At 39.3% G+C, this 21,778-nt stretch overlaps 1 protein-coding gene across 3 annotated transcripts in view; it reads right to left on the reverse strand.

The window, feature by feature from the left end:
- RASA2 (RAS p21 protein activator 2) overlaps positions 1-17,299 on the reverse strand; it is a 111,341-nt gene extending 94,042 nt beyond the window's left edge. For 2 of the 3 annotated variants that reach the window (XM_063114534.1, XM_063114533.1), the window contains exon 1: positions 17,167-17,299. In XM_063114534.1, coding sequence (XP_062970604.1) covers positions 17,167-17,299 — 133 coding nt within the window. The remainder of the gene's footprint in view (positions 1-17,166) is intronic. The other variant, XM_063114535.1, reaches the window with a different exon arrangement.
- Between the last annotated feature and the right edge of the window lie 4,479 nt (positions 17,300-21,778).

Genomic DNA, 21,778 nt, shown 5'->3' on the forward strand with positions numbered 1-21,778 from the left:
TGTTGCATTTCATTCAACAAATACTTATTAAGTGCCTACAACATGCCAGGCACTGCTCTAATGCTGGGGATGTCAACAGTGAATAAAAACAGGGCTCTACCCATGTGAATCTGTTGTACAATCTAGACAGGGGAAACAAACATCATAAACTCTTCAGTAAGTATATAATATTTATTGCCATAGAAAGAAAGAAATACAGTTATTGCCATGAAAGAAAACAAAGCAGGGTAAGAGAATTAGGCAGTGGCAGGCCCAGAGGGTAGAGGGAGGAGAGCAATGTTATTTTATACAGGGAAGCAGGGAAGGCCTTTCTATTAAGATACGTAAGCAGACACCTGAAGGAAGTCATTGAGCGTATAAGCCATTCAGATATATGGGGAAAGAGATGGACATAAAGAGAGAATAAAATGTGCAAAGGGGCCTGAGACAGGACAGTTTGGCACACTGAAGGAATAGCAAGGAGGCCAGTATGGCTGTAAAGCAATAAGCAAAGTGGGGAGAAGGAAGAAATCGTAAGAGGTGGGGTGGGGGAGGAGGCAGGTTAAATAGGGTCTTGTAGGACTGTAAAGTCCTAGGCTTTTTTATGTGTGATGGGAAGCTACTGCAGAAATGAGAGCATAAGAATAGCATGATCTAACTTTTCTTTTAGTAGAATCACTGAAGAGACAGAGCAGAAGCAGCAGACTACATAGGAGGCTACTGTAATAATCCCGCTTAGAGATAAATTGGACTGGGGGTGGGCAGTCATAGGCATGGACACAAGTGGTAAATTGGGTATATATTCTGAAGATAGAGCCAAAAGGATTTATTGATATTTTGCACATAGTGTGTGAGAGGAAGAGGTGTCAAGGGCAAGTCCTGAGGGTTCTGGCCTGAGCAGCTGGATGACAGAGAAGCCATTTCCAGAGACAGGAGCCTCATGCTGGGGAGAGGGTTCAAGAGAGTGTGTTGGGTATATTAAGTCTGAGATGCCTATTAGACATCCAAGTGCAGATGCCACCAGGACAGAGAGTCCTTGCTGTAGATAAAATCTGAAGATCATAAGCAAGTAAACAATATTTAGAAAACCATGAGACTATACAAGATCACAAGGAGGGCTGGCCAGTTACCTCAGTTGGTCAGCCACACACACACACAAAAATATCACAAGCAGAGTAAATATGGATAGAAAAGAAAATAAATTTGATGACTGCCCTCAGGGCTCTCTAATATTTTGGGATAGTAAAGATGAGAAGGAATAAAGCAAAGGAGACTTGGTTGTCTCTTCACTGAACAATAAACTTATTGAGGGAAGAAACCAGTTCTTAGCACCATGCTTAGCTTATAAACGATATGAAATATCTACTGAATAGGTATGAATGTGTATGTACGTAACTCTGGTGTGGGCAAAAAAAAGTTTCTAATACCACATCACAAACTGCATGTAAGCTTCTTTTTTACATTTAATGTAAATTTATGTATGTCAACTGCTCCAAAGATTTTTTTTAAAAAAGAGGCTCTTTTATCCAGTTACTAAAAGGATTAAATATAAGAATCTTTATAGTGTTAACACAGAGATATATATTGGAAATAAAAAAACCAATGCTGAAATTCACACGTTCAAATATTTACCAAGTGCCTACTCAGATGCTGGGGATACAACAGTGAGCAAAATACACAAAAGTCCATTTCCTCATTAGGCTAACATGGATGGAAAGATTGACAATAAATAAGATAAGTAAGTAAAAACACATGGCATATTAGTAATAAGTGTTAATCAGGAATGGGCACCACATGAAATGGCAGGGGTTAAGGTAGTCAAGGAAGGCTTCACTGAGAAAATAACTTCTGCATAAATACCTGAAGAGATGTAACTATTCATAGAAAATAGTAGCTTTTAGCATTGTCAAAAAGTAAACAGTTTAAAGCAAGAAGATAAACACCATTGGGAATCAAAACTAATAGGATAACTTACATTAACAGAATGGGAAGATGGCCAACTCTCTGTGTACAAGATCAATGATTCTATGCAAAGGTCATCAGATAGTAAATCCAGATTCTACCATATAAATTGTACCTAGGACTAGAATTCCAAATATCAGGAAACTGGGTAGAGATTTTGGTATATAAGCTTCTGCACATGTATGTGAGTGTGCACGTATGTGCTTATGTGCATGTTTGGGGGGATTATGTGTGTGCACTTCTATCTGTAGGTTTGCATGTGTGCTTCTGTATGTCCTAGGGGAGGACAGTACTAGGATAAGAAAAAGAAGATAAATATTTATCAAGTAGTTGGATTCTCCAAGATAACATTAAATATCTTCCCAAATGTCTCATTTGAGCTGGACAACCTTGTGAGATAAGCATTACAGTTCCCTTTTATAAAATTTTTTTTAAAAAATTCAAAGTTACACAGTTGCTAAGGTAATCTGATACAAATCAAACTCCAAAGCCTATATAGTCTTTCCATTCCACCCTTAAGGTCTCTCTGAATAATGCAGTGCTGAGAACCTATTTCTGTTTGACGGACATCAGTAGACCCAGGTCTACTTCAAAGGATACCTTAAGTATAAAGGTAGGAGCCCACACAGATCCCATTGGGATTAACCCCCAAGAGAAACTGCAAAGGGCTAGGGCCCTGAACAAGATGATCCTAAGGTAAAGATTACTAAGGCTGGGAAAAAAGACAAATTGTAAGTAGTAAGTAACTCTTCCAAATGATATGTATTTTCAAAATATAGAAATTGGGGTAGAAGGATAACATTCCATGATGGAGGTACATTGTGAACAAGTTCTGGAGGTGGGAACAAGAGGAGCACTTTCGAGAAGGCAGTTGAATAGTACAAACTAGCCAAAGCATAAACAAAGATGAAAGGGGAATTAAAGGGGATACAATTACAAAGGATACTATAACATGTAATAAGGAGGAGACTTCATAAAGCTCGTGAAAAAATGGAATTAAAAAATAAAAAAATATAAACTTTATTCCTCAACATAAGCTCCAGCAAGTTCAAGACACTTTTATAAGCAATGACACCAGCCATTTCGTCCATCCCTAAAGAATTGAGGGTCTTGGGAATTTAACTATGTCAATGAAGTCTTTTTTACATTATAACTGAAGATAAATGGGTTCCTTTTAAAGATTTTTTAAGATTAGAAAACAAAAAGAAGTCAAAGGAGCCAAATCAGGACTATAAGGACGAAGCCTATCAATTTCCCACTGAAACTCTCACAAAATAGCCCTCGTTGGATGAAAGGAATGAGCAGGAACACTGTCATTGTGGAGAAGGACTCTCTGGTGAAGCTTTCCTGGGTGTTTTTCTGCTAAAGCTTTGGTTTTCTCAAAACACTCTCATAATAAGCAGATGTTCTCCAGAAAGTCAACAAGCAAGATGCCTTAAGCATCCCAAAAAACTGCTGCCATAACTTTTGCTCTTGACCGGTCTGCTTTTACTTTGACTGGATGGACCACTTCCCCCTCTTGGTAGCCATATCTTTGATTGTGCTTTGTCTTCACGATTGTACTGGTAAAGTCATATTTCACCTCCTGTTACAATTCTTCCAAAAAATGCTTCAGGATCTTGATCTTCAGTTTAAAATTTACACTGAAAGCTCTCTTCTTGTCAGCAGCTGATCTGGGAGCAATAGTTTTGGCATCCATGGAGTGGAAAGTTTGTTTAACTGTAATTTTTCAGTCAGAATTGTGTAAGCTGAACCAACTGAGATGTCTATGGTGTTGGCTATTGTTTCTGCTGTTTTTGGCCCTCTTCAATTAGGGTATGAACAACACTGATTTTTTCCTTGCAAATTCACCTGCTGCTGCGAGTTTCATCTTTAACATCACCTTGTCACTTCTTACAATGAGTCCTCCATTTGTATGTAAACTGCTGATTTCTTTGGGGTATTGTCCCTATAAACTTGTTGTAAAGCATCAATGATTTCCCATAGTTCTACACAAGTTTCACCATAAATTTGATGTTTGTTCTTGCTTCAATTTTGGCAGAATTCATGTTTCTCTAATAGCGGCTCTTTTCAAACTGATGTCTTATCCTTTTTAGTACCTCGAACTAGATCCTATTCAGACATGTTATAACAAGTCAGTATGAGTTTATTTTGGTGAAAAACAACTTTGAAATCCATGCATACTTTTTTCATAATATAAATTTTCCACAAGCTTTTTGAAGACACCTAGTATATAATATAGATTACATATAATAAAACATATTGTATATAATAAATAATATATAATGATGTAATGTAATACAAAGGCTAACATAACATAAATGAAGAAGATCATAAAGAAAGGATGGAATCAAACAGAGAACCTAAAGTGCCAAACTAAGGAGGTTTAACTTTATTCAGTAGGCAACAAGAGTTACTAAAAATTTCCGTGTAGTCAGAATTATACTTCAGGAAAATTACTCTGACAGTTACAAGAGCCTAAGCTAAAGTAATGAAAGAATAATGGCGGGAAAGGAAAAATGGAAGAGATACTGCAGAAACAGAATTCACAGAATTTGGCATCAACTAGCCTGAGTGATTCTGGATATGATGTTCTAATAACAGAAATATCAGCCTAAACAGATTAGAACTTTAGATGGTGAAAAGACACAAAAATAAACTACCTTTATCATTTACATTAACAAGAAAAAATACAGTATGAAAGAATGAATCAAATGTACAATTAAAAATAAAATATAGTCTCCATTGTTGACAAGTTCAGAGTAAAATTAAAATGCTGTTATGCCATCTAATTATACATAAATAAGACAATCCTATATAATGGTAATATATGATAAGGTCTTTGAAATTTTCTTCTAAAATTTAATTTCAATTTTTGCAATAGGTTAAAAAAGTGCACATAATTCTAAAAACACACACAGAATTGGTATAGTATAGCAAATTAAACGAATGCATTTTGGAGACAGACATCTGACTTTCAACATGAGCTTTGCACTTAGCAATCTGTATGTCCTTTGACTCAACCGCCTGTGTAAAAAGAGGTAACTATAATGCTTTAGGATTGTGGTGAACATTAACTGAGGTAAAGCACTTGGCACAACACTTAGAACAGAGTAAGCACTCAGTAAATAATAATTACTAGTACCCTTTCTTGGCTAGAGATTCCTAAAAATTAGCATCTATATACAATTCCTTTTAACCAAACCATTAGGTCCTGATGAAAGATAATCTATAATTTAATAACTGAATAGATCAGAAGAGGTATTTTTTTATGAGGCTTTTATTACAGATGTAATACATTTCTATTATAGGAAATATATGAAAAACACCTGGCCGTTCTGCACCTCAGTCTCCATATCTCTAAAATGAGGACACAAACTGGGAGGTTGGCTAGCAGGAGATTTATTTTGTTTGGCCAACACAATATTAAAAAAAAAAAAAATGAATTTGTGGCCAACATCTAAAAACCAGGAGAGCTAACAATAAATAAATTGATGTTTCTGGTTTCTCTTTAATAATCAAAGGTCTGGCAACATGGTTCTGAATAGAAACTGTAGATAAGCACATCTTTCTAAATCATAACAATCCCCTCCTGGATTTACTTCATTATACCTGGTCTCTGTAGATTTGAGTTGGCAACTTTATCTTCTTAATCTTCTAGGTTCCCCATAGCTCTAAAATTCTGAGACAACACTTGATTTAAAAAAAAGCACAGGGTAATAATAATTTCTAATGTTTCTGATATTGCTACCTATTGCCAGTTTAATCTGATGAACACTACAAGAACTGGATATACACGTAAGTGTGAATATTTAAGTACATTTATATTAAATAAATTATTTAGAAAACTATGAAAATATACTTTAGTGAGTATCACTACTGCTTATGTTACACCCAACATTTAAATGAGTGCAATGTGCCAGGTAGTATACCAAGTCATTCAATCTTTTCACAACCATCATATAAGATTAGTAAAATTGTTATTCCCAATTTATAGACAAGGAAGCTGAGACTCAGAGAGGTTAAGTAACTACTAGAAAAGGAAGAGAAAACTATGCTTTCAACATGCTGCATTATCCCCTATCATTCAATTAATTCCTATATACCTATTATAATAATAAATATTTTGTACAGGATAAAAAAAATCTTACACAAGAGCTCTCTCTTTCATTCATTTTTAACAGCTCTCAATGGAGAAAGAAACAGAACTGCCTTTATTACACATGACCTTCCAAAGAGTCTCACACTCACCCTCTTCAGAGTATGTCAGATTGCTGCAGGTATATGGAAAGAAAGAAGTTATGTAGATGTTATTTCCTTTCTTAGTTGTCATCTTGAAAACACCACTGTAAAGTTATACATTTGTGATAAAATTTAGGCAGAGAACGAGAAATGGTACCAATAGGCATATGGTGACAGCTGGAATATCTACTAGTAAGCAGGGTTTTCCGATGCATAAATTAACATGGTCTGATAACGGTTATAAAGCAGTTTTTCTCACTCCCAGTAAATGATATATATCTCTAAAAATATATATATAATCCAAGATTCAATAATTCCACTCAGCTGGTAATCATAAAAAAACCAACAAATTAAATAATTCCTATTACAGATTTGTTTCTAAGAACAAAGCTCTATTATAAAAGAAGGTAGTACACTGAGCAAGCACTTAAGTGGGCTCCAGAAATCCAGCACACTTTAGGTGGTCAGCCTAGACTCATCGTGAGCAAAGAACTGCTCTTTGTGGCTATAAAACCTGAAGAATATTTAAGTACAATTCCTGACAAGGCATAAAGTCAAGGTTAAGGCATAAATTTCACTGCAATTCCTCAAAAATGTCCTGCTACGTAAGTTGTAACTCCTTGGTGGGACTTAGTGTCCTCAGTCTACAGAACATAATTAGGGACCAGTTGCTGTGTACAAGTCATGTGCATAATAACCATCATATAGTTATTTATATTTGCTATCATGTTAATCACCTCTGACTGAAGCTTAGTCTAGAACAAGAAGTTAGGAAACTTCCGTACATGAAAAGGAGAGTTTCACAAGGTAGTGCCAGGAAGTGTCCATGGTTTATAGAGATACGTCACCAAGTTGCGGGCAGGATCTTCCTGTGGTTTGCCTTCACCACGTCCGGTTTCAGTTTTTAACATGTGCTGGTCTCTAAGCTCCCTATAGTCCCCTTCTCAAGTGACAAACCAAACTCTGAAGCACATATGGCAGGAATCTCTCCTGGGCTAGGCCAATCGTTCCTATAGATAAAGGAAGCTTAGCAAGGCTCCAAAGGTGACCATAATAGCCTGGTATGGCAAGCAAAAGAAAGGCTCAGAGGTAGGTCCTAGCAGAGCTCAGAGCTATATAGGCCTGCTATTTCTGGTAATGGCATCCAGACAGCCAAAATGGGAATCATTTTGATTTAGTGCTTTTCAAAAAAAAAAAAAGGTGGCACCTAGACATAAAGAAGTTGCAACCATGCACGTGTAAAGGTGTATGTGTGTGTGTGTGCACTTTCTAGAAACCACTCAAAAGTACACACAAACCCACATGAGCGGAGACATGCAGACAAAAGAATAATATTTTTTGGTGACTCCCCCAAAGTGTACAGAAGATAATTAACAGCATTCAAACATTCTAATTTTATTGAATATCCATTACATTAGACTGTAGCCAAGTTAGGGGTAATTATCAACTTCTTGACAACAGAAATGTACTCTTCGATTCCTTCCAATATGCCATCTGACAGGCAACTTGGTAGAGAAAGGGATGTGAAGGTACTTTTTGGTACCATAAAGACCTTCTGAAAACCCGGCTCTGCCCCTCACAATCCTAAGCAAAAAACCTGTCCAGATGCTTCTTCTTTTCTAAAACAGGAGTAACAATCGTCCTCATAAAACTGGATTAAATGAAACAATAGGCAAAGTATCCTAACACAGCACCAGAAAACTAGTAAATACTCAATAAACATTACTTCACTTCCCCCAATCTACCAAGAATATTTTATATAAAACTGTCCAAAGTCAAAACTAAGGTTCTGTACCACTCACACGAATATTATAATTTAAAGGATTAAAATTATTCAGAACCTTTTAACCATATACCTCTGAAACAAAGTATTAATTTTTTTTAAAGTCAACTTTTCAAACACAATTGGCCAAACAGGCAAAGTATACAGGAATTCACTGTATTATTCTCACAATTTTTTTTTAAGTTTGAAATTACATCAAAATTAAAAGTTACCAAGAAACTTAGAAAGGTTGATTTTATTTCTATAATGCACTCAAAATGTTACCAAACCTAACATTTAGTTATCCTTGTTTTTGCATTGGATAGTCTTCAAAAGTAGAAGAGAGACTCTTAGAGCTTAGGACTAATATTGTACCAAACTTATTTATACAGTCATTTTAAATAACATAACTAATACATAAATACCCTCCCTATAGAAAATTAAACCATTACAGATAAGGCTAATTCCCTTTGTCACCAAGGCAACCAACGTTGTATATCTTTTTAGACCTCTTTTTATGCATTTACCCATATACATGTAGAAAAGATAAAATATTATTTTGACATTTTAAAAAACATATGATACAACACATATTACTATAACAACTTGCTTTTTTTTACTCAACAACATATCTTGGAGTTCTTCCTTTCACAATATAGATATACCTCATTCTTTTTAGCTGCTATAGAATATGTATATAAACATACTATTTAGCTATTTTCCTAGTGATAGACACTTAAGTTGTCTCATTTTGTTTTGGCGACAAGAAAACATTAAACATCTTTGTGTATAACTTTTATATAAATATATGAGTGTTTCTATGAGGTAGATAGGTAGAAATAAAAATGCATAGGGTATATACATTTAAATTTTTAATGGATATTGCCATAATGCTCTTCAACATTGCTTTACCAATTTAAACTCATAGCAACAGCGAGAAAAGCACCCATTTCCCTAAACCCTCACCAAATACTGAAATAAACTTTTCATTTTTCATGAATTGATGAAGTTTTAAAATTTTTATTTCCCTGATTAATTTTTGTTCAACTTTACTAGTATTTTCACGTTTACTGGATATCTGTATTTCCTTTTCTGTGAATAACTACTCTGATCCTTTATTTTTTAATGGCCTCTTTTATTTTAAAATTTGCATGAATTCTTTATATACTCTGGACACTAATAAATAGAGAGATGGCATGCATAGTAGGTGAAGAGAGAAATAGGATGGACTCTAAAGCCAGTCTGCCCAGCTTGAACAACAGCACTACCGCTGTCTGACCTTGATCAAATTACTTAGCTACTTCGTGACTTTTCCTCATCATCTGTAAAAAGGGGATAATGATGATACTTACAGAGTTACAGTAAGAAATGAATTAGTTAATAAGCATAAAGAGCTTTAAAAGTGTGTTCTTTGTCTGAGGATTATGCTGAAAATATTTTCTCCCAATCTACTGTTTGTCTTTTAACCCTTGTTTATAAATCTTCACTTACCTTTCCTCAAACAGATCTTTTTCCATCTCTATTTTAACATCAGACATTACGTAAGTAGATGAAACCAACAACTGACTGTCCTCCATGGATCTCACAATCAACTTCCCAAGAACAAATTCATGCATCAGCCAAAGCATATTAATTTTTAAAATATTTCCACTAAAAAAACAGCTAACTTCCTTATAGCATAAAGCATTCCCACAAATCAATAAGAGGACTAACCCACTAGGAAAAAGGACAAAAGAAATAGACAAGTTCACACACACAAAAAGGAAATTAAAATGTTTCTTAAAGATATGAAGAGATACCGTCATTTAAAAGTGCAAGTTAAACCCACAAATTAAATGTTCCTTGCCATTTTACAGACCAGTAAAGATCAAGAAATTTTAAAACACACTCTATGTGGGTAAAAAGAATAGGCATTCATTCATTGCTGATGGGAGCATAAATTACTATAGTTTCTATGAAAGGCAATTTGACATTGACTTTTCAAAATAAAAATGCACATACCCTTTGATTCATCAATTTAACATCTAGGAATTTACCCTATAGATATTATACACATGCACTCATATTAAAAATGACATACAAAAAAGGTTATTCATTTTAAAAAAATTTTTTATTGAATCATAATAAAGGTTATTCATTTCAGTAATGTTTGTAATAACAGGGGATGATGACTGGTTAGCTTACTTGGTAGAGCATAGTGCTGATAACACCAAAGTCAAAGGTTCAGATCCCTGTACGGGCCAGAAAAAAGAGGCACACATAAAAAAAGGCATACATGTAATAACAAAGATTGGAAACAACTTAAATGTCAATCAACAGGGGACTGTTAAATAAACTGTGGTATATCCAGATGATGAAATATTACACAGCTATTAAAAAATGAGGCACACTGTCTCTATATACACACGGAAAATCTTCAAGCTAGACTAAGTATAGAAAAGTGAGATGTAGAACAATGTATATATAGTATTTTCCTATGATTTGTATGTTGGTGGAAGAGATACATTAATACACATGCATTTATGTTTTTAAATGCTTAAATAATCCCAGAAATATACACAACAAACTGGTAATGCTTGCTTCTAGAGAGGGAATTGCTAGGGGATAATGAAAGAAAGGAAAGCTTTTCAATGTATACCCTTTTGTACCGTTTGAATTTTGTACCAGGTGTATATATTATCTAATCAAATGACCTAACAAATCTTTAAAAAGTATATAAGCAAATTCAAACCTCCCTGTGACCACAACAAACTTTTTTTTTTTTTTTTAAAAAGTAGCTTTTTGGTACCCTTTGGTACACTTTAAATAGTCATGCACAGCAGGTTGCTACCACTCACATAGGGTTTGTGGCTAGAGTCAACTGGCAAAAGCAGAGGTTCACCATTCTAGTTGCCCAATATCGCACCCTGTGGAACTTTTTAAACCTTCAGATGTCTAGGCAGACCTCCAGAAATTCTGATTCAGAAGGCAGATTCTGGGTAGAGCCTAGGCATCATCAGAATTTTTTCAAGTTCACAGGTGACAATGACAGGCGATCAGGACTGAAAACAGCTGAGGTAGAGGATGACACAAGTAAGCAAACATTGAAGTTCAATCTCAACCTAGGTCACAACCAGAGTTTCATGACTATTGCTAACCACCTCACAAAGTTCTCAAGAAGGAACAGATGACAGTATGTAGATGGCACAATGAAAATCTATTACGACTTCTGGACATATCACAAGACAGGTAGGGTGATCTTCATATATTAAATGCAGTGCATGTGCCAACATTCCTAGTAATAAATTAATCCCATGTAGCATTCTAGAAAGAATTCTGATAGTAGTGGACTAATGCCCAACAGGCCATTAACTGTGTGAAACTTGGCATCTCTGAGTGTCAGATTCTTCATTTGTAACATGAGGGGGACACAACAAGATATGTTCTTTCTCTTCTAGCTCTAAATTTCTATAATTCTCTAAGAATAAAGGTGTCTAAAAACAAATATTGCTTAGTATAGACTTCAGGATAAAATAGTAAGGACATTTTTCATCCCATTCACAGCTTTGGCACATTTACACCACACATCTAAAAATGCACACAGTCCAGTGGCCTAGTGTGCCCTAACAGACAATGAGATATGTAATATGTGCTGCTGAATTAATTAATTAATGGTCACAGAAAAAAAATTTTTTTTTAGGATTCAATCTTATCTAATTAATCTTAGATAAATATTTTTAAAATACAGGTATACTAAATACATTTAAATATTAAAATAAAAGCATCTGATGTACTGTCTTAAAGCAAATGGTTCAAGTTAAAAATCAATAATTAAAGTGCTAAAGGGAATATTAAGGACCACATCCAAACCTCTCATTTTACAAGTAAAGAAATAGGGGCTCGATAAGGTTAAAGAATGTGCCCAAAGTCATTCTGTCATGAATGGCATTGCTAGAACCATGCTCACAGTAACAAATTTGTTAATTATAATTCACTAGTGTTTGTATGTGTATTGACATGACCTCATAAGGTTTGTCATTTTAGCTAGGGATTTTTGATCACTAAAAACATACAAAACTGAAGATATGTCACAAAAACCTGATATACATAAAACATTTCTCAATTTACGTTAATACATTACTATATAACAAAACTTTGCTAGCAGCTCTCAAAAGAGCATAGAACTTTATTAGTTGATAAAACACGTAATCTGTTATTATTGTCAAATAATTTCATAAAGCACATTAACAAGGAAATAGGATTAGCATCTACAATTAAAGGATAAAACGATATGGTTTTATTCTAGCTACATTAGTTGCACAGTCACTTAAGAGTTTATTGAAAGAGCTCTAAGTTTAAAAAAAACCAAAAAACAACTTTATGAACTCATTGAGGTTTACGTCCTCTCTTCGGCAGAGCAAATGATTAGCAGACTGTTCTGTGAACTTTTACAAAGCACCCTTTTCTCTCCAGTTTCTATCCATCTGAAAGACGGATTATTTCTCCACCCTAAATAACTCATCATCTCATTTCAAATTTCTGACAATAATGATTTCTTAGCATGAACAAACCCTTTTTAATCTCTCCCTCTTTCTACTAATTTACTAAATAACTCATCATCTCATTTCAGATATCTGATAATAATGAATTTGTAGCATGAATAAACCCTTTTTAATCTCTTCCTCTCAACTCTATTGGATGGTCAATAAAATGTTTTGATTTATATTTTATTATCAAAAAATTTGAACCTGCCATGACAAATAAAAACACTTAATGTGTAAAGTATGATTATGAGATTTTCTTTTCTAGGCTCCAGGACCAGTAAATAATATGTATGAATACTGTCAGGTAATAATATCCAAATACCCTAATAATAAGCAATTGGAGCATTTATAAAAATTTAATCCTTTTCCTAATGAGGCAACTTTGGCATCAGTTCAAGCCTAAGCTTAGTGGGCACTATGATTTTGAATGGAATAAACTCCTGACAGACCCATAGAGTTTTCTTTTAATAATACTAACATCTTCTAGTTTGTTTAGCTGTATAATTTACAAAACACTTTCATATCTGGTATCTCAAATCATCCTTAGGATAACATTTTGAGGCAGAGAATTTTCTAAAGTCCTATTCTGTTCTAGATACTGTGCTGATACTGGGATGGTTAAAAAAAAAAAAAAAAAAAAAAAGAACAAGAATGAATTCCACCTTGGAAGAACTCACAGTCTAATGGGGGAGAAATAAACCAATGACTGCTACGAAATGTGCTATAATAAGGAAATAAACAAGGAATTGTGATTCCCCAGCAGCAAGGTCTAACTTCTGGCCAGAGATGGGGTGGAGTGCCCCAAAGGCGGCTTTGGGCAGGAGCTCACATGGAGCAGGCTTTTGAAGGATGAGTAGTAGTTCCCTGACATTAATATGGGGTGGGAGAAAGGAGAAAGACAATCCCTCCCAGGCAGAGGGAACAACATGTACAAAATGGCTAGTGATAAAGCATTATTCCCATTTTAAAAATGAGGAAGATAAGCTCAAAGGTAAGTGAGCTGCCTAAACTCACACGAATGTTAATAAACAGCGTTATGAAACAGAATACAGGTCTTCGGATCTTAATCAGCTTTGTACACCAGGAAATGCCAGTACATGTTGGATAAGAACATCAGGTAAAGATTAGTTTTTATCTCCTACTCTATTCCCTCCTAAAAGATGGTCTGTGTCTGAACCAGCTCCTTGGGGGGGGGGGGGGAAGGAGGGGGTAAGAGTGGCACAGTAGGGAGGGAGGCTTATTTAATTCTCACAGTAATCCCATGAGATAGGTGTTTTCATTATCCCCATTTTACACATGAGAATATGGAGGCACACAGAGGTTAACAAAAGTTTGAAATTAAGTGAAGATTCAAACCCAGGTGACTAACTTCATCAGGCCTCTAAGTTCAAGCACTTATACATATCCCACAGATCCTCCCTACTTTGTCAAAACAGCCCTAGGTCATTCTTGGTTTGATGACATTGGGGACACATCACGGTCCCACACATCTCGCACTACACCACACATCTAAAAATGCACACAAATCTTCATATTTGGCTTCCTTTTTTCATCTGGTATCCCTTCAGTACAAACGCCCACGCATAAAGCGGCATGGGCACTTTCAGCAACATTTTTACAATTTGATTTAATTGGACTAGAGCAAACAACAAAAAGTGGTAACCAAAAAGGAAGAGGTTACTAAATAACAGCATGAAGCCTGAAGATATATAAAGGAGAAAGCAGCAATCCCCTTTTTTCATGTGAATGTGTTTTCGGGGGATGGCGGGAGTGGGGATGAAAATGTGCTTCGGATGCAGTAGCATACCTGCTATTCACTGCACAGGAATTCAGAATGAAGAATGGAGTCTAGAGTAGACCCCTAATTTCCTTTATCAAGGGTTCATATGACAACCCGAGGATATCCAATAACCAAATTTGCCTCTTGAATATATTTGAGGAAGCAGACCGTTCAGAACTGCCATGGTTTTCTAGGGCACTAAAATAACCTCAGGGCATTGGGGATCAGTCTAAAAAGACAAAATATTGTCAGCAACACTGGATTTGCTAATGTCAGTTAATTGTTTGATACTGGCCACAAAATAACCAATCTGATATTCCACCTGTGAAGTCCATGGGAAAATTGTTAAATACAGGAATGAAACTTCTAAAGAGGGTTGTGGACTACTACATCTAGAACTTTAAAGATACATAAATCAATCCATCCTCACTTTTCACTGGAATAACTTGGAGCTGAAGGGTCCTACTCAAGTCCAGGAATAAGAACATTTCCTTTCAGGCTCACTTTCAGCCCTGCAGGTCTCTAAACTCTCCATATCAGAGGCTCCCAAGCAGCAATTTGAAATCTGCTAGCACATCTCCAGGCTAGTGGGTACTATCAGGCTTTCTTCCAGTTTCCCAGGGTGGTAAAAAGGAAAGCTGACATGGTTACCTGCTCCCCCAAGCTACTTAATATCTTCATTATCCCATTTTTGTGACTGTAGCACCTGCTAATGACTCTTTCAGCCCCTCAGCCTATCCTCTACAAAACCCACACGTCATTTTCAGGGAAACAGAAAACATCTCTTTACAAGGTTCTGAATGTCAACCAACTCTGGATTACACCAACTTAAAAGAGGGCAAAGAAATGGGAAGGGGACATTTCTGTACATAAGTATATTAATATATTTTTTCTATGATGCAGACACTCCATCACCTGAGCTATAAGTTGAGAAATTCAAAAAGCAAGAAAATGACTAGGATAATTGATGTAATACTTCGACTATGATTAAAGCAGTAATATTCTCAGCAACTGAATGATCAGTCTCCAAGTCTGGGTGATGGGGTTGCTCTTGACCACGGAAATAAAGTTGTGGTTTTTATTTGTAGACCCAAGCTTCACTTACAGTGTGATACCTCTTTAAAAACTATGCTCAGTGGTCTTTACCATGGAGCAGGCAAAAGTGCAAGGCAACTAAGTCCTTCTGGAAACAGCCCAACCATAACCCTCAATTCCAAAATGTGTATACATGTAGTTCCATGGTACAATCTGTAGTTATGTACGAGGGTACTTCAAAAAGTTCAAGGAAAAACAGAATTAAAAGATAATAATAATAATAAAGATAATATGAATGTTCCCATGAACTTTTTGAAGTACCCTCATATCAGTGAGACTCCAATGAACAGTGCCTACCATCAGATGACACTAAAATGTAAAGCTGTAAAAACATGGAAAATCAGATCAAGGGGGGAACACTGACCCACTTACAGTTTTCCCAAATATTAAAATATGGTAATATTAAATATAAAATTTAATCTGAATTCTGAAAAGGTTTTATGCTCTAGAAGGTAACTTCAATGTTGGGAACTTAGATACAGACAAGGTCTACCTCTATGGTGTCATTTTCCTGGGTTTTAAAAACTGTAACCTTGTAAGAGCCCCAGGACTATTTCGCGGAATAAAAAGCTAAGACTACTTGGCATGTTTGCTTCTGGGGTTTAATAAGATCCCAAATACCTGAAAAAGGGGCAACCTGAAAAGAGGAAAGTGGGAGAATCCGAGCTCAATTAATAATATCACTATCCAAATACAGGAAAATTTTACATCCTGCCCAAGAAAGAGCATTATCAGCCATTTTAATGCCATTCAATTTTCTTCACACAAAGTGAAAAAAGTACCCCCATAACTGTTATTTACATAAACCATGAAGCATGTTTCCAATCTGAGAATATTGAATTTTTTTTTTTATTGGCGTTTCGTCTGAATAAACTACTGCGGGGGGGGGGAAGGTCATTTTTTAAAATAAATGTCCAATGACAACTCAAATGGTCATCTTTAGCCAATGCTCAGGTTTTCTATCAAGTCAATCAGCGTGGCTCGCTCACGAAAGTAACAATTAAATGCATGAGCAGGAAAGGAATTAAGTGGGTTGAGTGCGGGTTGGATGACTGTTTTGAGACCTGCTCACAGGAAGCCACTACATCCTGCCTGAAGTCCCTGTCAGTCACGCCGTCTCTCGATTCAAGTCCCCGCCGCATAGGAGGTGGGGCGAGCACAGGTGTCCGGCCCGAGCCCTCGCGGCGCGCTCCCTCGCGAACACCCCGTGCGGCAGCCACTTGGGTCCCAGGACGGCCTGCTTCCTCCGGCCCAGGGCGCCTTTTTCAACCTCCCACAGGCTCGGGAGCCCGGGAAACCGGCAGCCCCCTCCCCGCGGGCCGGCGCCGCTTCCCCGCCCTGCTCCTCCTCCGGCCGCGCCTCCCGTAATTACCGCCCGGCTCCCACCGCGGGGCCGCTCCCCGGCGCGGCGCCCTCCGGGAGGCCTGCGTCTGAGGGCGGCCGGAAGCTCCTCACGCCCCCGGCCCGCGCCCCCGGCCGCGCCCCCGGCGCCGGCGCCCCAGCGTCCGGGCCGCGCCCACGGCCGAGCCCCTCAGGCCGGCGCCGCGCAGGCCCCCCCCTTCCCAGGCAAATTCCTCTCCTCACGCCCTCCGAAGAGGGACAGCCCCAGCCCACGCCGCCCCGTTAAGGCGACGCCTCCCCCAGTACGCCTCCCTTCCAGCCTCACCCGTGCCCGGCCCTCCCCTCGCGCCTCGCCCGACCGAGGCCCCCGCCCGGCCCCGCGATCCCAGCGCGGCTCGGCGCCGCCACCCCCGCGCGCCCGCTGCCCCCTCAGCCCCGCGGCCGCAGCCGCCGGGGGTCCGCTCGGCCCGGCCCCCGCTTACAGATCTTGCCCCGCAGGCTCTGCAGCACTCGGACCTCGCGACTGTCCTCGTCCCCGGCCTCGGGCTCTGCCGTCACAGTTGCCGCCGGAGCCTCGGAAGAAGCCGCCGCAGCAGCAGGGGCCGCCGCCGCCATGGTGCCGCCCGGCCCGTGCCGCAGCCCCGCCGCCTGCGTAGCCGAGCGAGGCGGGGCCCAGCGGCAGCCTAGGCCGGGGCCAGCCGCGCGCCCGGCCCCGCCCCCGGGCCTTGGCCTGGCTCGCCCCGCCCCGTCCGCTGCGGCCACGCCCCTGGACCTCGGACTGGCTCGCCCCGCCCCGCCCCGCCCGCCGCGGCCCCGCCCCCGCCCCACCCGGGTCTCCGAAGTCGCCGCCCCCACCTCTCCCGAGCACGGATGGCTCACGCGAACTGCGCTCCAGCCTGGCGCCGGCCGAGCGTGGCTCCTAGTAGAGGCTCCGAGCAGCCTCGAAATCCCCTCAGGGAGAAAACCCCAGCCGTCCCGTGACCCCTAAATCCTCCCGGGAATTGGGATCCCTCCACGAACGGACCTTTACATCGCCTAACGCTCGGCGGGGAATACGGGCCCTTCCTAATCAGGGGAACTCCCTGTGGAAAGAAAATAGAAGGGAATCCGGCAGTTGGGTGGATCTCAAAACTACCTTATTCTACAAGAGCCAAGAGGTGCGTTAGAGACTCACCCAGTGATAGCCACATGCTCCCCACCACCAAGCCAAAAGCCACACACACATCCTTATTCTTAAGTAAGGTCACTGCTCTGCAGAAGCTGGTTCAAGGAAAGGACTGTAGACCCCAATTCCAGCGTGAGTGCAGCGCTTGAGACCCTCCCATAGATAAATTCTGAAGCACTTACCACCACTTGGATATTTCAGAAACAGAGCAAAGAAGTGTCCCCACCACCACCATAAGTGGACTTGTTAAAAACCTGATTGACCCTAGGAAATTTTTAAATCTCCGATTCATTGTTAGCTTTGTTTCAAGGGAACTCTTCACAATGAGTAAACAGCATGAATAATACCTTGGTATGTGATGAGGAAGATGATTTCCTGGTCTTGAGGCTGTTTAACTGCACTGCCCTAAGAAGGAAGAAACTGTGACTTACTAATAGGGCAGGGTAGTTCTTTTCCAGGGCATCAACAGGAATCAGTGTCAGTCAACAAATATTGTTTGAGAGTCAGACATAGTGATAGCCTTAGAGTCTACACAAAGTTCAAGGTGAAGAGAGCCCCAGCCCTCCAGCAGCTCAGTCTGGTGGGAGACACAGAAAAGGGCAGAGGCACCTGGAGATAAGAACTAAGCAGGAGAAACTGGGGAGTCAGGGAGAGCCTTCCTGGGAAATGCACCTGAGAGGTGAACTGAAGACAAGCGGGGAGAGGCACAAGTGTGCCAAGAAGCAGAAACGGCTTCTGCAAAGCCTGGACGGCCAGAGAAAATGGCCTAAGTTTAGTTTGTGCCTGGTGCTGAGGGACAGCACTTCCAGTTCTGCTTGCTGCAGGTAGCCCCATTCCCTCTAAGTGATCTTTACACATGTTGGAGAAAGTGAACATACCTCCTCTTATATAGACGTTTTGCTGTCATTTCAAACAACAAGTCCAAAACTTAAATCCCTATCTTTCTTTCCGAATCCGAGTTCACACCTATATACTGTTATTTGGGCTGGAAACAGTCTTTCTTATGTCTTGTCTCCGTATTGTCTTTGGTTGCCACACCCTTATGACTCTGCTGAAATCTCTTCTCTCTCTACCTTCCTTTCTATTCCCTCATTGCCCTTGTTGAAATCATCCTCATTAGAAGAGTATCAACATGTTATAGTTTTCTTTCTTTTTTTTAAGGCATGCCTTTCTACAATCAGGCATGGAGCCTGATTCTATCCCTTTTGCATGTGTGACATTTGGGCACATTCCTTAACTTTTCTGAACCTATTTCTTTAACAGTAAAATGGGAATGCCGTACTTGCTTACTCTTCCTTCTTTGAAGGGTTGTTACTAGGATTAAATAATTATTGAGAGAATGTATGTGAACATATTGAGAGCATCTAGTGGAATGCTGAGCACATAGTAGGATTAACTCAACCAATATCACCTCATGTTCTTGACTGGAACTCTTGCAATAGGTCTCCCATTTCTCTCTTCCCTCCTACACACCACTTAAATTAATCTTTCTGAAGCAAAAGTTGAAACTTGTCACTTGCCTGTTCAAAAAAACATCAATGGCTTCATTCATCCCTTCAGCCGGCAAGCAAGTGCACACTACAAGTCATGAGCACTGCTGGAAATAACTAAAGAATTAAGTTCAAATTCCTCAGCCAAGCACTCAGGGTTGGGGTTGAACCCAACCTCCCTGACTCTCTTATCTCCACCCACGCTGAGCCACTTCTTCCGCCAGCCTGACTCTGTGAGCAGTGACTGCCTCCTGCTTGGCTGGCGCGGTCTCATCCATTTGTTTCTTCTCTCATAGACAGAGGTTCTGATTTGCGCTTTTGGGTGGCAGTGTTCACTTTCTACCTGGTATTACATGCATCTGTGTACTTATTTTATCACTTCTCCTAGATTCACTTTTTAAACTCCCTCAGTAAATATCTGTTGAATGAATGGGCGGAATCATATCACCTCACAAACTTCCTCCACTCTGCAGACATGGAGCTTTCCCTTTTTTTTTTTTTTTTGAAAATTCTGATTTGTTCTTATTATTTATTATCATACCTGTCCAAATGGTTGAAATAGTAATGTGAAACTTTAATAGCATCCTCTAATTTGAAATTAAGAGCTAGTTTTTAAAGGTTTGTTTCTTTTTTTAAATGTGTACCAGATTCTTCTAATTTCCCTTTTTTCAGTAGCTGAACCCCACGTAGATAACTGTCTTACTAAATTGTTACTAAAGTATAAAAACATGTTTACATGAAGTAACACCACATTTTTTTTCTCCTAGGCAGTCTTCCTGTTGCAGATTTCAGAATTCTGCTGTTTCACTAAAATCCCCAAACTCCATTTCTTCTTCATCCAAAGTCACTTCTAATTACTTTATTTCTGAGTAAACATTTAAAGACATTAATGTATTTTTACTGATACTGGCTTACTTTGAAGAGATTTTTAGTGGAGTCAGTGTTTCCCTAACGTAAAGTATTTGGGAAGTAAAATACTGTAAAAACTAATAAGACTTACTCACAGTACAATTATAAGAAGTCTTTTACACCCCGTTCCCTTTGCTGCCCTTGCATCGTGTTTTAATTCACCTAGAGTTCCTCTCATTTCTTCACGATGTTTAGTAACTGGAACCACATTGCATCACACACAAACTTGCACTCGCTTCCTTCCTCAAATTATTAATGAATGTGTTTAGAGGCCATCGCTCCTATCTCTAACCCTCTCCATTCTGATGAGCAGCCAGCCATTCACTACTTTGTCTTTTCCTATTTCTTCACCAATTTTTAACCTATTCAGTCATTGTAACTCAGGCACTGGCTTGCTTCATGGTGGATGATGTAGGAAAACTACATTGTCTCTTAAGAAGAAGATTATGTACTGCAGCTAGAAAATAATGCCAGAACTGGTCAGTTACGGCATGTTTTTGAATCAGCACCTACCAACCTATAACATGACATTGTAAGGGGTATCTCCTGGCCCTGAGTTATGTATTCCCTTCTTTCCAGTGATTCAGAGCAAGAGAAATGTGCTTGCTTTTTAAATATTTAAATGTAGATCATTTTCATAGGGCTGTACACTCATGAGGCAGAACTATGTCTGGTGGACTGGTTGGGAGGAAATTCCTTTGGTCATTGATGACTTGATTTCCCCATTCATCTCATCGGAGTACTCTCTGTATGTCAAGCATTATGCACTCAGTTGCATTGTACAAACTACCTCTAAATCCAATCTGTATTTTTCTTTTTGATAAAACTGGAGTGGTAGAAGGTGAGGAGAGACCTTAAATATTCAGAAAACTTACTTTTAACATTTTACCTAAAGATCAAACAGGGCCATGACAAGGATGTGTCCAAAAATGTGAACAAATTTTTATGCTAAAGCCTCCAGCTACTCCATTAAGAATACTTTCGAATTGCCCAGCTTCTGGAGGAGAACAGAATGTTGGAGCGTGGGATAGTTGATGCCCTTAGGCTACTGTGACTTCAGTTGTTTCTCAGCCCCCTTCTTTTGGACTATGATGGCATATCCACTCCATCCTCAGTGCACTTTTCTTGTCGTCTTACTCCGAGAAAACAATGGGTATAAAAAGAAAACTGGACAAGTTGGGCAACCATGTGCTTTTTTTGTCTTCTATGCTGTACTCAGGAAACGTCTCTATTTGTCTAGGCAGATTGGTCCATTCATCATGAGCCCTGGAGACATGTTCCCTCCAGTTATACAGAGCCAGGCCAGAGCACCTCAGGCCATGGTCCAGATGATTTCCATGCTCCAAAGACACAGCTAGGTTTCCTGCAGCCAAGAACCCTGTCATTCAGGCTGGCTGGCAGACTTTTGAGCTTGCATCTCCATCAGTCAGGGAAGGAGTAGGGAGCTGGAGACCCGACCTGGTTGTGCTCTGAGAGGTGGGAGGTCTCTCTCCAGCGCTCTGGGAGAATAATGGAGTGGGGGTTGGGTAG

Source organism: Cynocephalus volans, chromosome 11, assembly GCF_027409185.1.
Source record: "Cynocephalus volans isolate mCynVol1 chromosome 11, mCynVol1.pri, whole genome shotgun sequence".
In the NCBI taxonomy this organism is placed as follows: Eukaryota; Metazoa; Chordata; class Mammalia; order Dermoptera; family Cynocephalidae; genus Cynocephalus; species Cynocephalus volans.